Source organism: Trichinella spiralis, assembly GCF_000181795.1.
Source record: "Trichinella spiralis strain ISS 195 chromosome Unknown Scfld2, whole genome shotgun sequence".
Classification (NCBI taxonomy): domain Eukaryota; kingdom Metazoa; phylum Nematoda; class Enoplea; order Trichinellida; family Trichinellidae; genus Trichinella; species Trichinella spiralis.
Window position 1 is genome coordinate 3,931,412 of NW_003526941.1, and position 16,471 is coordinate 3,947,882.

Sequence of the window (16,471 nt, forward strand, 5' to 3'; positions counted from 1 at the left end):
CTGAGCATGCATGTAAGTCGGACATAATTTCGAACGTTTAATTAACTAAAAAACAATTTCTTTTCCCTGGCCATTCGTTCAGTGGGTTCAGAACGTACTCGACGGTACGGCTGAAAGTGAACGGATCGTATACAATGATCCAGATCCAGAGGTTGGTTTCGTTCTGGCGCCAAGTCTGCGCTGGGATGGAAAGGACGTGAACCAGCTCTATCTGACGGCCATTTGTCGTCGTCAGAATCTGAAATCGTTGCGAGACTTACGCGCCGAACATTTGCCCATGCTGCAGAACATCTTTACCAAGAGTACAGTTAAGACGATGTTCATCCATTATTCACTTTGAGAAAAAAGAATTAATCATTTCCACAAATATTAAAATACCCGTTTTCACACTTCACATTTTTCATCTAGGTCACTATACAAGAACGTTACGGTGTACCAGTGAATCGCTTGTGCATCTTTTTCCATTATCAACCGACTTATTATCATTTGCATATTCATTTTACTCACCTGCGTGAAGCAACCGCCGGCACGTCGGTCGGCAGAGCTCATCTGTACGCAGATGTGGTCGACAACCTGCGATCAGACAGTGACTATTACGCCAAGCGTACAATGCACTTTTCACTGCGAAACAACGATCCACTTTTGCATCAACTGTTGGGTGAAGGAAAGCAGACAACGACAAAGCAAGACGAATAGCAAACAAACAAACAAACAACAACGGAATATTTCTGAAGAGAGAAAAATGAAATTAATTCACTACACACCTACTCAATATCATTCTAATCCACACTTTTCTACTACTGATGCTAATCAATAATGATTCTGTTTTGCCTTTTTTACCCGAACACAGAGAATAACAACGATACAATGTAGTGTAATTATTTCACTTAATATTTTAAACACAACCACATTTTAAGTGTAAAACATTGGATATGGATGTGTGTGTATTTTTTGTCGATTCTTGCTTCTCATCCTTCTGAAAATTTACTGCCGACAAGCGGACCGTGATCTTCTTCGTGAATGCAAGCCGAAAAAGTCGTCTCCTACCGACGGCAAACAAGGAGGTGAGCCGCGGTGATGAGAACTGTTGTTGATGTTGACGAACGGCCCTTGTGTATCCACGTTCAGAAACAAATCCATACTTTCACCGTCGAACAGCAAACTGCCGGCGAAATCGGTCAGCTCGTTCTTGGTCGAGTCAAGTCTGACACCGTCAACATCCAAAAAGTCACTAGGAAACAAACTGGACGAGGCGACATCTTCCAGAAGCATCTGATGGAAGCTATCCAAGCAAGACGATGTCTGCTGTTCGTTTAGCTGCTGTTGCTGTTGTTGTTGTTGTTGCTGCTGCTGCTGTTGCTGTTGGTGTTGGTGCTGTTGCTCCTCTTCAGCAATGTTCAGCTCATAGCTTTGCCTCTGATTGTTGCTATTATTAGCGACGTTGCCGTTGATCACCGCCGTCGGCCCACCACCGCCGCTACTGTTAGTGCTACTGCTAACTGTCGCCTCGTCCAACGTGGTCGGATGCATACGACGTTGGTGCTCCTTGAGCTTATCTCGTCCTAGCGGGTGGAAAAAAATTACAATGCAAACTCATGGNAGAACGGGTTTCACTTCCCANAATGAAATCCGTCTCGTGACGGGACCCAAGTGGTGACTTTTCCAAAAAATGCTTTGGCCGCAATTTTGAACAGGGAAAATTTCTTCTCGCCAGCGTGGGGTTCTCAAATGGCCAATCAAGTGGGAACGTTTGGCAGCGAAAAAGTTACAATGCGGCTCTTTGCAGCGGAACACATTTCCCGAATGGATTCTCTTGTGCGTTTGCAAATGGGACCTGTACTTGCTTATGAAACCGCAATGTTCACAGTGGTATGGTCTGAGGGTATCGTGTGAGCGCATGTGGATCTGCAATCTTCGTTTGCTTGAAAAACTATTATTACAGACACTGCAGGGAAAAGTCTTTGGAGCTGAAGAAAAGAAAAAGAAGAACAATTTCACCACTCTAGTCATACAATGAATACAAATGGAAAAACAAAAAAAAATGATAATCTTATTAACCATATGAAGTACCAAGATCCAACAAAGCATCACAATTCGATTAAATTATTTCACCTACGCAACAGTTGACATTTCCATCCCCAACCTGATTTGCTATCTTTTTTCTTTTTATCTTTTCTCCAACCTTTCACTCGCAAAGATAAANTATCCCCACGCTTACTCTACCATGCCCAATCCAAATGACATTTTCAAATTGGACTGCGTGCGAAAACGCTGATTGCAATGCGGACACTCCAATGGCCACTGGGTCAGTAGCTGGGTCTCAGGCGGTGATCAAGNCAGCAAAGTAGATTGCTTTCTCGNTATTATGACTCACAAGAATGTCTGGCAAACNAAATGGGAGGCACCCGTGAAAAAAGTTAAAAATATGCTTTTTTACAGAAAAAAAAAAAGAACAGCTAAGATAAAGCAAATGAATTTTCCCCATACAGGAAAATGCTCACGCATGTGCTGGTAAAACTGACGATTATATTCGCACTTGAAATCGCACAATTGACATTTGAAAGTTTTCGCCACTGAATGCACAGATATGGCGTGCTTTTTGAGTCGATAATTGGAATATGTGCTATAATTACACTTTGCGCAACGAAACAAGCTCTGAAAATAATACAATAAACAAGCAAACAGGAAAATTAAAAAAAAACCAACTTTGTCCGTCGATTGATCATCGATAATTATCGACCCGGGGGCAATCAGTGCATCGGAAACCAGCAGATCCGTGGTGGGCAAAATGTCATTCGGGTTCAGTGCCGTCGGCTTCACCGCTAGCAGGGCGTGGAATTGATTTTCCCTAGCGCTCAGATCGAATGAAGTCCAACGAAAAGCGAACTCCATCCAAGTTTCAACGCTGGCGCCAGCTTGGACGACGTTCAAAAATGGCAAAACCTGGTCAATGGTCAGAGCCAACAATGAATTGGAACTATTTCTGAGCACTTCGTCAGCATTGCTGGCAATGAAGCGTTCCACATAGGTGGTCAAATCTTGATAGTTCATGCTGTTGACCGCTTTGAATATTTCGGCACAGTTGTCGATGCTCAGGTTCAACTTTAGGAACGTTTTGCACTGTTCTGCCAAACCGTGCACGCCGAACATGTCGGCCAACGTGAGAAATTCACAAACGTTCCCCTCGTTCAGCTCGACCGTCCCGTCGTATGCGTAGTCGAGCAGCTGCTGGAACAATCCCACAGTCGTGCACGACACCGGTATTGGATCGTCTTTGTTGTTGTAAGCCGGCACATCCGTGTCGAAATAAGCACAACGCACGGCCAAAACGCACCGGTGGGCAGAGACCCTGCGTCCGCGAACTGAAAAGTGCACGTCGCAAAAACGGCCCCGTTTCCTCTGCTTGGCCAAGCCGGCACCCAGAACACTGCGTGAACTGTCAACATCCATCGTTGTGCCTTCCAATCCCATCGCCGGATGACGATCATCGAACGGACAGCCACAATTACAGTATCCTATTTCAAAATGCAAGCATTACGATTCATATATCCAAATACAGTATGCATAAATTTCCGAATTAATTTATTATATAAACACATATGTATATATAAATGAATATATATATATATTTGTGTGTGTATAATTTAAATTTACATTTTCTGCTGATAGACTGTTGTGAAGACTTTTTTAAAGATGTTTAATTTATCTTCATCTGTGGCTTATTTTTTGGGTTCTTTTCGAATTCTATTATATAATTTTCAGTTACTTCAGCAAAAGTTTTAACAATATTCAAGTCATTTTATTTTGATATTCTAGGAAGAATATGCGCATAAAAGAAATTACCTAAAATAATATATCACACATGAAAAATCATTAACCAATCTTAATTTTATAACAGGAAATTTATTATCATTGCATTACTGATGCAATTTTAGATAGATAGTATTGAGTTCAGTATATATATTTGTATAACTTTTTAATCATAAATTAGTATACTGTAAAAGGACATTTGTCATATTTTACCTTGACGAGCGTCTGGTATGTACTTGAATTATTTCTAACTGTCATATTTTGAATGGTTTTCTTTAATTAAGAAATGCAGTTTTTATGATATGCACGACTAAAGATAAAGTGAATGCTGACTTACATGTTATGCTGCAACCACATTTCACTGATTTTTGAAAGCATTATATTGTGGTATGTGATTTTATTTTTTTCTTTTAAATTGCAGTTCAGTGTTTGTTACTTTAAGCAATATGAAAGTATTTTTACGTGAGATTGTGTTTTCCATTAAATTGCATTATTATTATTTCGTTGTATTTGGCCATCAGATCTTCTCGAAAATGTATTAATTTATATGCTGACGTTGGACTGATTTATTCCTGCTATTGATATTTTCTTAACGCAGGTTTTGTGAATCTTTCTCATGCAGTTATGGTTTCTTAGTTAAAATGAAAATTTTAATCTCAATTCGCAAAATTATACAGGCTGTGTAGCGTAACATTTTTAATTATAAGAACTGTAGGTTTTTATTTCAATTTTTTGCATTAGACAATTTATTTTTGATTGATGATTGTCAGCCAGAATTAAGGGAAATTTTTCATTAAACTTGAATTCGACGATTTCAGCCGTGAATGAACAATTGCTGTTTACTTAATATCGCACCAAAAATTGTTGTTAAGAGAATCTATCGCATGTTTAGCATTAGATGTGTCAATATAATTTGAGCTTATTCGCAGCATATCTTATCTCTCTTATCCTTCTGTGTTGGTGCGTTTGCTTTCTCAAGCGGTTTTACTCTTTGTTAATAATATTAACGCTACCGCTCCCATTGTAAACTATTAATAGTAACATTGTTTTAAAATTTAATCTCTGTTGTATACGTTTTCATGATGTTTGCAATGCAAAGGGTTAATTACAAATGACTGACTACTGGTTTTTGTGTTTCCGTTCAAATAGGTCAATTTTTTGTGACGATTGTTCAATGTACTCGTTTATAGTTTATTTTTTGTATTCTTTATTTGTTATCCTTTCTATGCATGTTTTACTTGTGAAAATTGTTATGTTAATATAAATAGCAATTGGTATAGGAAATTTCTCGGACAAATAAGCCAATTTTATAAAAGTCCACCTTCTTTGTGTAATGCATCGTAAAATAGCTGCTTTTTGAATATTTTTAAAAGTTGTAATTTGATTTGTTGAATTGCAATGTTTGCAATAAAGTGAGGACAAACACTTGACTAGATTTTCTTCGACAGTAACTTTAGATGTCATTTTGCATCATGAAGCATGAACGTTGCAGAGAATGCGTGAATAATTGACAATTTTTCTGAAAAAAAAATTTTTTTATTTCTTTTTTTCATGGATATCAGCTGAAAAATCGAAATCATTTTAGACATTTCAATCGGTAGAATAATTGCACAACTGTGTGATTGAAGTTGCTTGCTGTTGGGAAAACATTTCTAGATTATGCAATTTTCCGTTGAAATTCATTGAAATTCAATATATATATATATCTTTATTGTTATGAATTGCTTAATGTGATTTCTTATATTATAGAATTTGCTTTAATTTCTGCTTCTGCAAATTGTCACGTTTGCAACTTGTGATATTTGACATATGTATGTATCGAATATAAATATTTATGGTGTTTATTGCACCAATTATTAAACTATATGGTATGTAATTGACAATTTTTTGGGGGTAGTTTTTGCTTGATGGTTTGTTCATTGTGTGATTGCGATTGAATCAGAAAAAATCGATGAAAGTCCGTGAGAGCATTTTCATTGTTGGCATTTGCACAACAATAATACTTGCTCGTCTTTGATTAAAAAAAATATGTGTAGTATTGATCAAGTTTTTTTGTTTTATTTAAAAATGGCACATTCCAAAAACTCTTTAGCTAAAACGCAACAGTTTAATGTGTTGGTGGTTTTAATTTATTTTTGATTAAAAATGACATTGTCATGTGATGATGATGTTTGGAGCGATTTTTCAATTCAATTTTACCAATTTTGAGTTGCACATTCAAATTGGTTGTCAATAGATTTAGGTAGATGTTGTGTTGTTTTGTTTCCACAGCTTTCCAAGCTGCAATTTCAGATCTTTTAAGATTCTATTTTGCAAACGGCCAGTGGGCATGTTGTTGCATACGATTGATGATTGATTTCTTATGCGCCATATTATCGGATTCTTTAAAAATAATCGCAATAAATATGATGCTCTTGTAGCCAATCAATTTTCACTTGTATATTCAATCTCACACCGCGTTTCAACGTCTCTTGAAAATGGCATTTCCCACTTTTGTATCTGTTGTCCACTTTGCTTGTTATGATCTGCTTTTGTAGCCGTTGCAATCACAGTTTTCCCATTGATCTTACACATCTCTCTGTTAAGATCAAGTGATGCAGTTTTGCAGTTTTTGTGCATCATTTTGTAAAATTGATGCATTTGCTTCTGCTATTCGAAGGCTAACTTTTGTTGTTGTTTTTGCTATATTCTGCTTGATTTTACAGTCCGTAGTATATTTCATATGCGTAGTTATTTGTTCGTACAGTTGTATACGATGAAAATAATATTTTTTCTTGAAAAATGAATTTTTCTTGAACTTGACCATCATTTTTACTGTCAATGGCGAGCAGATTGCTTTCACTTTTTTATTATTATACGATTATGTTTTTATTTTTTTGCTTTAAAAATGATAAGTTTTCCATTTTACTGGAATTTTGTGCAGTTTGATTGGGGTAGATTTTTCAGAAGCAGTTATTCATTTTTATGCATATTTTTCTTGACGGCAATGTTTAATGACATTTTGTGATTTAGTGATTTAATTATTTATTGCATTCATTTATTTAACAAAGTGTTTCTGTCGAGTGGAACTGGTTTAATATAAATAATTAGGCTTGCTTGAGAAAAATCGAATTTTCAAGTCAGATGTGTTTATTTTACAAGCAGTTTAGTTTGTACTGTATCATTTTTATTTAAATGTTTCTCTTTGCTTTGTTAGTAGATGTGTCGTCATTTTGTTATAAATAAAAGTTATTTGCATTTTCAAGTGATTGAATTAGTGATTCTTGGAAGCAGAAACATTTTTGATGGGGTTTTTAAATGTAGAATCGGCTTCTGTTTTTCAAACGAAAATTTAAGCTTTCTTGATGAATTTTGACTAATTGCTTTTGAACTGGCCAACTTTTGCCAACAATGGTTTTATCATGCTGTGATAAGTTAACATGTGATGGTTGCATTTTAATAAAGTAAGCACTGAAAAATTATAAAGAATAATAAATATTTTTTAAAGTTTTAGTTTCTTGAATGAAGATTTATTATTGTTTTACATTTTACATATACTAGTTTTTGTATATGTTGTTGTTGTTGAATATTGTTGTTCAAATTTGGCATTGATGGTTATTTATTGGATTTTTAATCGACATTTGGTAAAATTGTTGAAATGAAATCGAACTAGGGCGAAATCTTTAGCCAAAGCTTTGCTTGCTAAGAAGGCATTTTGGAATTTCGAAGCATTTAACACCATTACTGGCTTCGGTGCCGTTGGTTGATGTTACTGGTGTGTCTTCGACTCGACGATCGATTACTACTTCCATTTGCTTTGAAATGCTTAATTCGACTGACGCAATCGCTTCAACTTCACCAAGCTATAATCGTTTGATTTACACGCAAATCAGAGTTGCTCTCCTCTTTTGCAAAGTGACAGACGACTAAGTTTGTAAACTTCTTATTCTTATTTTGCTTCTTCTTCACCGGATGTTGTATAAAATGCACAAAATTATGCATATGCTGGCTGCTTGTTGATGAATTGTTTCCTTCAACGACGACATAAAATATTTTCATATTTGATAATTGATGCCTAAATTCAATCAGGCAGAGTGATTTTATACGTTTCAATTTTTGGTGGTTTTTGTTTGGATTTTGAAAAAATTATTTTCATCATCAATTGAAATTTTAAAAAAGTCGAATAAGCATATTTTTGTTGTTGTTGTTTTGAAAGCAAACGTTTTAAAAATTTATCGTGTAATGATTTCCTTAATTTCTTTGATTTTAGCGTGACATCAGATCAACTCTGCTCACTCACACAGTCAGTCCACTTTGAATACGACATCGAGCATCGTTTTGATTGCTTGTTGTTTGCTAGATGTATGAGATGATTTATTTGTTTGTTTAAAAGCGGGGAAAATGGATTGTCGAAAACGAAAACCAGAAGATTAATAATATTTTAAGAAAAGTGAAATTTTAAGACGATTTCACTTGAGAATGCTTTTAATTTTGTTCAATCGTTCAAACGTGATTTTATCAGTAACAACAATTGGTCAGTGTGAAGTGTTTGATTGTAGTGTTTTGTTTCAAAATAATACATCCGGATCATTTAAATTTGATTGATGTTGATTTGAATTTAAGAAAAGCAGTTGTTGCGATTATGTATGTATGTATGTATGTATGTATAGATATTTTGTGATGTATGATTTTCTTGTTTGCATTTTGTTTACAACTAAGCGGCTGACATTTTGATAGAGTTAAATTTTGCCGGTCTGCGTGTCGATCGCTTTCAATTCTTGCAACAGTTGAATGTTGATTGCCTTGAAAGAAACTGTAGTCTGCAACTTGTTTCCACTGGCCGTTGGAAGGGCGTTGTCGTGGATGCTTTCAATTTTCAGTTTTATCATTGCTTATTATTGGTGGAATTTTGTTTTGAAAAAAAATATATTTAAACAATCAACCGGAAAATTTATTTTTTGTTTTAATTCCAGAAAATGATTTGTTAGCCGACTGACTGGTCTGATGTTGAAGCGAGTGGAATTTTCTTGTTTTTATTAAGCAAACATCTTGACGCAGTAAACCGGGAAATTTTTAGCTTTCATATAAAATGGATGAATATTTTGATGAATTGTATAATTAATTTGTAATTATTCAGTTGGACGTTTTATTTTGCAGATTGTTGGCGGAGATGCATATTTTTTTGTTTCACGAGCAGAAGCAGCAGAAAGAAATAGCAGCGAGTAATAAATAGTGAATGCGAGTGAAAATGTTCATGAAAGCACATTGAATGAGGAAAACTGTTGTTTGGAAAAGAATCAGAATAAATATATAATAATCCATTGACTGATGACCGTCGACAGCATGTCCAGCAAGTCGAACGATAGCGAAGAAGAGGAACTTTTGTACACGGTTAAGCCGATGGACACGCTCGAAGGCATCGCCGCCAGACACGACATGACCATTGGTCAGTTGATGAAGCTGAATCGACTTTGCAATCGAATCATTTTTCCCGGCCAAGTTTTGCACTTGCCCTCAGCCGGTGTGGTCAGCAACGGTTCGACCAAACCGAAACGCTACCCTGGTCACTGTGTCCAGTCCACTGTAACCTCGCCGCCGCCGCCGCCGCCGCCGCTGGTCGACTCGGTTGATTATTGTTCCGGTTCCGGTGATTCGTTGAAGCCGGCTTCACCGTTGGTCAGTCTGTACAAGCAGCCCAGCTTCGAGGTGGACGAATACTGCTTGGATGCGCAACCCGACGGCAGACGTGACGCCGACGCCGACTGTTTGCGTCAGTTTATGAAAATTCAAGTTCGCGAATTTACCGAAACCGAGGGCGTGGTCAGCGGTGTACTGCTGGCAACGCCGAATTGTTTGATGTTCGATCCGGACGTCAGTCATCCGTTGGTTGTTGAAAACGGCGTCGAAAAATACAGCATGGTGGTGGCTTTGGAACAACTGGTGTCGGTTTCGTTGTTCAAGAACGTCTCGGCGCTCACCGACCGACCGTCGCCCGAAGAGCTCGTCTACCCTTCACCGACGCTGAACAGCGGTGGGCGTCGCTCGAACCCTTCTGCGGATACGGAAGATGCCGCCGCCCCTGCTACCGCTGCTGCTGCTCAAGATGTTCAAACGGAAGAAGCTGTGGTCCACCAAAAACAAGCACGGTCGTCGTCGAACGATGATCAATGCCTCGAAAGCGATTTGTGTGATGTGTTTGCCGACAATGGGGAAGATGATAATAAAGAGGAGGAAGAGGAGGTGGAGCAAAATTTGAATTGGTACAACAACGACGAAATTGATCCAGTATCGGCGTTGCCGAATCGAACCAGAGTATTCAAGGCGTTATCTCTGGCGCCTTTGTCCCAAATGGGCATGTCTTACATCAACCGAGCCGGCCATTCGATACTGAACAGAGCCCAGTCGGTCGGTGGTACGGGTGCGATGGCGGCGGCCAAGGCGGCCAAATTGGTCACCGGTGTGCCGAAACGGATCGCGACAATTTCCACGGATTGGTTGAATACTCAAGGTGTGTGTTGGGGATTTGTGCGTTGATTTGGTGTTGTTTTGATTTCGAAATTTTTGATCTTTTTTTTCAGAATCGGTCGGTTTGAAATTCAACGACGAAAACAGCAGTGCATCAACAACAGCAGCAACGGGCGAAAATGCTGCATTGTCGAAATTGAAACGTAAAACTGCTGAAGCACGAGAAATTGCGGTGAGTGAATTGCCAACCAAATTTAAATTAATTTAATTAATACGTCGTCGTACTTGCAGAATCGCAGCAACAATTTGCCTAGTCAGAGTAGTGACGGTTGTCCGTTTCCGACCGTGGACGAGCTGTTCCCTTACCAAAGACGGGGTGAAATTTGCACGGAGATGCCATTTTTCTTGCACATACAAGTCAAGCAGACTGACCAGTCGTCGTCGAAGACTCAGTTCTGGTTCAGCTTTCCGCCCGAGATGGCCGACTCGTTCTGCTCTTTTCTGCTTCTCCACTGTCCGGACAAGTACGGGACCGACTGCTGTGGTGGGGAAGGGACGTCGTTGTCGCCGTCGTCCACGTCGGTCGACTGTACCGCCCCCTCAGTTCAGGATGGATCTTTTGTCATTGTCAACGGCGACGACCAAGATTTGCCAGCCCGAGCGGCTTACAATCAATTTCTCACGCCCGACAAATGTTCGCTGAATCGCCAGTGGGAAATTGTGACCGTCGACGAAGCGAAACGTCGACTGTCGCTTTCGAATTTGAGCTCGTTGGCCGAACAGCCGTTGCCCAGCGGATGCCAAGAGTCGCGTTTGTTGAAAGTGCCGCTAATTCGTCGCCTGATGGAATTTTTGCCAGCCCGAGCTCAAGGATATCCGTGGGTGTTGGTCTATTCGAGCGAATTGCACGGTTTCGCCTTGTCGACCCTGTACCGTCACATGGCCATGTTCAAGGACTGCATGTCGCCGTCGTTGTTGGTCATCCGTGACACGGACGAGCACACGTTCGGCTGCGTGGTCAACTGCTTGCTGGCGATTTCCGACCATTTCTACGGGACCGGCGAATCGTTGCTTTTCACCGACTATCCCCAGTTCGAAGTGTACCGTTGGACCGGTGCCAACAACTACATTGTCAAAGGGAGCGGCGAGAGTTTGGCTTTCGGCGCCGGCAACGGAGTCAACGGTCTCTGGCTGGACAGCGACCTCTACCACGGCAGAACCGAGCCTTGCGACACGTTCGACAACCGACCCCTGACCCAGTCCACCGACTTTGTCATATCCGGCGTCGAAGCTTGGTGTTTTCGTTTGAACGACTAGCCAACAAAGTCCAGCTTAACATGGTCCACCGACTTATTTACTCGTTTCTTTTGTTGCGATGCGAAATGTAGCCCCCCCCCTCTACAAACAACGAACGAGCTCTTTTTCTTCTTCTTTTCTCTCGTCTAGTTTTAGCTTAATCCATCCATCGTCTTTTTTGTTCAATATGTTTTCTAATGCTACTCGGATGATATTATACAAGTGAAGTGAGTAAATTTGTTTTTTTTTCCTGAAATTTTCAAGTGTCCGATGTTGTCGCCACCTTTTGACAGGATATTGTCCAGAAAAAGTATATTTGTGCCATTGTTGTTGTTGTTGTTGTTGTTGTTATTCAGTGTGTGTATTTTTGTAGCAAAGCAGCAATAATGTATCGATTGTATCGTCATGCTTTGGCTTGGCCTCAGGTAAAATTGATCAAATAATTGCAATGATGATTAAATTCTTTTTTTTTTGAATAGGGTCGATTGAACTTGGGTTCGGCAGCGTTGAGTGCAGCCTGTTTTGTTGTCATCTTGTTCACTGTATCCTACACGAAAAGTTTAAGTAATTGTGTAAAAATTTACTTCTTCCATTCGTACTGTTCCATTTTTTCCTTCAAATTTGCATTTTCAGTGCTTCAAATCTATTCGCTGATGTGCATTTTTCATTGCATGTCGTTGTTGCTCGACTTGGTTGTCGCGGCTTTGAACTCTGATCACGGTCGTCGCATGATCGTCGATGGCAAAAACGCCACCAGCTACGGCTACGAACGTGCCGACGTGGTCGGCTTGTTCAGCATCACGATGCTTGTCCAATTGGGCGCTTTGTTCGTCGTCAAGGAGAGCTTCGAACAGTTGTTCGAATCCCACCACGACGATTCGACGGTGGTGTCGAATTTGTGGCTGGTAGTGGCACCGTCGGTGGCTCTTCTCACCCAACTGTACGTCATATACGGTGTACCGAGCGCCTCGTTGACTCACGTGATCACGGCCAGCAGTTCGAGTTGGCTTCAAGAACAAGTGGCCGATATCTGCCACGCCCTTTGTCGCGTGTTGCCCGTCTTCAGCGCGTTCCTTTTGCCCAGAATCAATACGATACTGTTGATTTCCATATCCGGATGGACGCTCTGCATATGCAATTACATTTGCATTGAAGCATAGTCAGTATAGTTTGTTTGTTTGTTTGTTAACTTGCTTGTTGTGTTCAGTTGTTCGTTTTTCAGCAGTTATTCCACATGTGACGCCGCATTTTGTCTTCTGTACGCCACGATGCTCATCGGCACGATGTATCCGCTGGCAGTATATACTGGTGGGATTTTGTTGCAGAGCTGCCCGTCGTACATGCTTCCCCAGTTGGAAAAGTGCCTGCGCGAATGTGGCACGTTGGACGGGGTGCTGGAAGTGACCGACGAGCATTTCTGGCAGTTGTCGTTCAACAAGATGGCCGGCTCGTTGTTGGTGCGAGTGAGGCGCGACGCCGACGAACAGCTCGTCCTGGCCAGGGTGTGCGCCAAGTTGCATCCGTTCGTCTGCGATTTGACCGTCCAAGTGGTCAAAGATACAGCTTGGAAAGCCCCTAAACACCAACTTCAGTAAAGTTTGTTCTGTTGTTGTTGTTGTTTTGTTGTTGGTTTTTCATCAACACTGACAATATTTTAAAATATATATATATATATATATGTATTCGCATTTTATTGAATATAAATGCAAATTTTCAGAAGAGAGGAAGAAAAAAGAATTTTTTTCCATTTTTTGAAAATTTCAAATTATATGATCAAGTAAGGCGGCAGTGTATGTGGGGGTAAGGGGAAAATGGAATTTTGTGAACCAAAAAATCCAATCACACCCAATCAACTTGTTGACGATTGTTGTGATTCTTTGGCTTACGATAATTTCCATTTTCCATTCCATTCCAGTAGTAATAATCGTAATGGAAATTTTTGTTGCTGTTGGTTTGTGTTCTCGTCGAATTATCGTTCAACTCTAAGCACAATGCCTGCAGCATGGTGTTGGAATAGGTCGGCGGTGGACTGCCGGTGCTCAACCCTGCCTTGCCGTCGTCGTCGTCGTCGTCGTCATCAACGCTCGTCATCATCCCTCGGACATGCTTGTAACAGGGTGGTGGACCGTTGTTGACCGACGACGACAAGTCGAAATTATCACCTTTGCACCGTTGCTGATCGTGATGTCGACGTCGTTGTTGACAATATATTGCTTCTTGAAATGAAAAGAAAAATTAAACAAACACACAATTGGACGAATATATTAAATCAATTTAAAAACTTACTTTCCAACTTTTGGCAGTTTTTCTCTTGCAAAGTAGCGGTAAGTGTACGAATCACTTGACGAATTCTTCCTGCAAATGTATGCAAAACAACTGCTTTTATTTGCCTACACATCGTTAGATGTGAATGAAAGAAAATATTTGATTCGTATTAAAAAAAAGATGAGAAGCTAATTTATCACGAGCATATCTTCTTATATTGGAAATTGAAATTCAAAACGTGTGAGGAATTCCTTTCAACTTCTTCAATTAAGTAGGTTTTATTCAATTTTACAAAAACAACCTATTTATCAGAAGCATACTGTATGAGGAATTTCTGAGCATCGATCGACTTTTACATATTGATCGGCTTAGCATCATCGCTCGTAATATGCGATTGATTTTTGACAATACATTCTTCGACAACTGATAGACTAGAGTGGAAGTTTGAAATATGAAGAAATCAACGCAACTCACTCATCTCCGTCATTCGGTCCGTTTCCCACTGACGACATTTTTTAATTCCAATCAACATGCTGACAACAAGCACAATACAGGCTGCTATTGTTGGTAGAACGATTGTGGTAACGACTGAGAAATTCGGCACACGGTATTGAGCTTGGGCATGAGTCACTTGAATAAGCATGAATAACAATAACAAATTCAGCATGTTACGCAGAAAAAAAAACAGTGGAAGATTTTTACTGTGAGAACAACGGAAAAAGCAAACTCACTGGCTTTGTAACAGTGGAGCTCGTCGCTACCATCTGGACACTGCTCAACTCCGTCGCAACGTTTCACCAAACTTTCTTCAATACAATCACCGTTGTGACAGCGGAAGAAATTATCATAAGCACATAAGTCTGGAAAATGGACGACAATCAGAGAAGCAGAATATTGAAATGGAATTTCAAAGGCAAACTAATAATAGTAATAATAATAATAATAATAATAATAATAATTAATCAAGATAATCAAAGCAACTAGCGACACAGAAACGAACAAAGGAAAAAGCTACGTTTGTGCGGCTTTCGTTCGCTGCTTACCGACGTGAAGTGAAATTGTGTTCATTGGTCTGGCCTGGAACTGGAGATGATGATCGATTTGTCAATTTTTCACCGTTGTCTGGTTGAACAAATTGCCATTTCTCTCAAATAGCCTCAACGCATTCTCTGCACACGTCGAAACGCGGTTAACATTATTCATGCAAATTTCACGGCTCTCAATTGTAAAGTCAACGAATGCTTCGACAATACACAATTGAACTTGTAGATGGTTCTTTTCTCTCTCTCTCTCTGTTTTTTGTCGTTTTTCAACTTTTGCAAAATCCAAAAAAGCAAAAATAAACTTGGTTCAATGCTTGGTGGTGGTGCAGAAGCAAAATTATTTATGAATGATTGACAATTAATAATTTTATGCAGATTTATCCATCCAATCGCGACGTTCCTAATTGCATTATCGAAACTGATATGACCAGTTGCTAGCGGAACAATTTCAACAACAAATCGTTGTTCATTCAGACAATATTGTCATCATTGGTCGGCCGGCAGTTGGAAATTCAAACAGATAAACATATATCGATTGCTTTCATTTGTCGACTTTTAATTCTTCGTATCGTACAGTATGATTTTCACGTTGTTTTTTTTCCCTATTTTATTACCTTTTTCTTCGGTAAAATTTATTATTTTTGACGCAAATGTTTTTTTACTAAGATATTTTAAACAAAATTATCGAAAGTAAAATTCTAAATTTCCAGTTGCTGAAAGATGAACTATAATATCGATGTTGATTTGTTTTTTATTATTTTAAATCAATTTTCAATATTTATTTTGTCGAAACAATATTATATTTATCAATTTTGCATTCGAACTGATCATTGGAATGCAATCGAACCGTTTAGTTTGAATTAAGTAATGTTCGAAATTTGAAGGAATTTTGTTTAGAAATTTTAAAATTTCTGTATTATATTAAATTTGCAATATTATTCTGCTTATTTTTATTTGAATTGTTAAATTTATCACAGTATGACTGAGGACCTTTATCATCCATGATTAGTACTGTATGTTGGTAGAGTGAAAATTGCTTTGAAATTTAACATTTTATGTTCTTGCAGAGCATTCGAAAATTCAAGTGGGCTATTCTATTTCCGTTTGCAAGCGGCGGATTGATATATCTTGACTGGAATCGCACAAAAAAATTCAAACAAAACAATAAGCTGAAATCGATTGCCAACTGAAATTTCACTTATAACATGGCGACATTTTCTTTTTCATATTTCATGAAAAATTTTATAGACAATCAAAAACGATTCATACCGGCAGTTGGTGTCTCAATATTTATAAGTAAGCTTTTTTTTGATAGGAAGTTGTGTTTGATGAAATTAAGCAGTATAGTTTGATTGTTCATTTTTGCAGTCTACTGCTACTGGACACACTGGGAAACGATCTTATCAGGTTATAAGAACAAATCAGGGCTGATGGCAAAAAAGAATATTCCGAATGGTGTAGATCCTTGGAAGTGGTGAAACTGCTGAATCAGCGTCAGTAATTTGATGAAATTGAAATATTGTCATATATTTTGAAAAAAATAAATTTTTTCTTTTGATATTTTCAAAAATTTTTGGCACTGCTTTTACACGGATGAAATCCATTTTTTTCAA

General features: G+C 38.8%; 5 protein-coding genes across 5 annotated transcripts; 1 reads left to right on the top strand and 4 right to left on the bottom strand.

Moving 5' to 3' along the window:
- Positions 1 to 41: 41 nt before the first annotated feature.
- Tsp_03351 (putative BTB/POZ domain protein) lies at positions 42 to 3,471 on the bottom strand. The gene is made up of 4 exons (XM_003379647.1): positions 2,707 to 3,471; positions 2,537 to 2,655; positions 508 to 728; positions 42 to 238 (listed from the first exon to the last, which is right to left on the bottom strand). Exons 1-4 carry the CDS (start codon positions 3,469 to 3,471, stop codon positions 42 to 44), a joined length of 1,302 nt encoding a protein of 433 aa, XP_003379695.1.
- A 2,446-nt stretch (positions 3,472 to 5,917) lies between these two features.
- Positions 5,918 to 6,432, bottom strand: Tsp_03352 (conserved hypothetical protein). The gene is made up of 2 exons (XM_003379648.1): positions 6,264 to 6,432; positions 5,918 to 6,090 (listed from the first exon to the last, which is right to left on the bottom strand). Exons 1-2 carry the CDS (start codon positions 6,430 to 6,432, stop codon positions 5,918 to 5,920), a joined length of 342 nt encoding a protein of 113 aa, XP_003379696.1.
- Positions 6,433 to 7,472: 1,040 nt separating this feature from the next.
- Tsp_03353 (conserved hypothetical protein) lies at positions 7,473 to 7,848 on the bottom strand. Its single transcript, XM_003379649.1, is given in 2 exon segments — positions 7,473 to 7,652; positions 7,672 to 7,848. The coding sequence occupies 2 exon segments, from the start codon at positions 7,846 to 7,848 to the stop codon at positions 7,473 to 7,475; spliced, it is 357 nt and encodes a 118-aa protein (XP_003379697.1).
- A 1,269-nt stretch (positions 7,849 to 9,117) lies between these two features.
- On the top strand, positions 9,118 to 11,571 carry Tsp_03354 (putative LysM domain protein). The gene is made up of 4 exons (XM_003379650.1): positions 9,118 to 9,315; positions 9,451 to 10,297; positions 10,368 to 10,486; positions 10,573 to 11,571. The coding sequence occupies exons 1-4, from the start codon at positions 9,118 to 9,120 to the stop codon at positions 11,569 to 11,571; spliced, it is 2,163 nt and encodes a 720-aa protein (XP_003379698.1).
- A 608-nt stretch (positions 11,572 to 12,179) lies between these two features.
- On the bottom strand, positions 12,180 to 14,883 carry Tsp_03355 (putative Low-density lipoprotein receptor domain class A). Its single transcript, XM_003379651.1, has 5 exons — positions 14,859 to 14,883; positions 14,547 to 14,675; positions 14,290 to 14,445; positions 13,837 to 13,905; positions 12,180 to 12,676 (listed from the first exon to the last, which is right to left on the bottom strand). Exons 1-5 carry the CDS (start codon positions 14,881 to 14,883, stop codon positions 12,180 to 12,182), a joined length of 876 nt encoding a protein of 291 aa, XP_003379699.1.
- Positions 14,884 to 16,471: the final 1,588 nt, after the last annotated feature.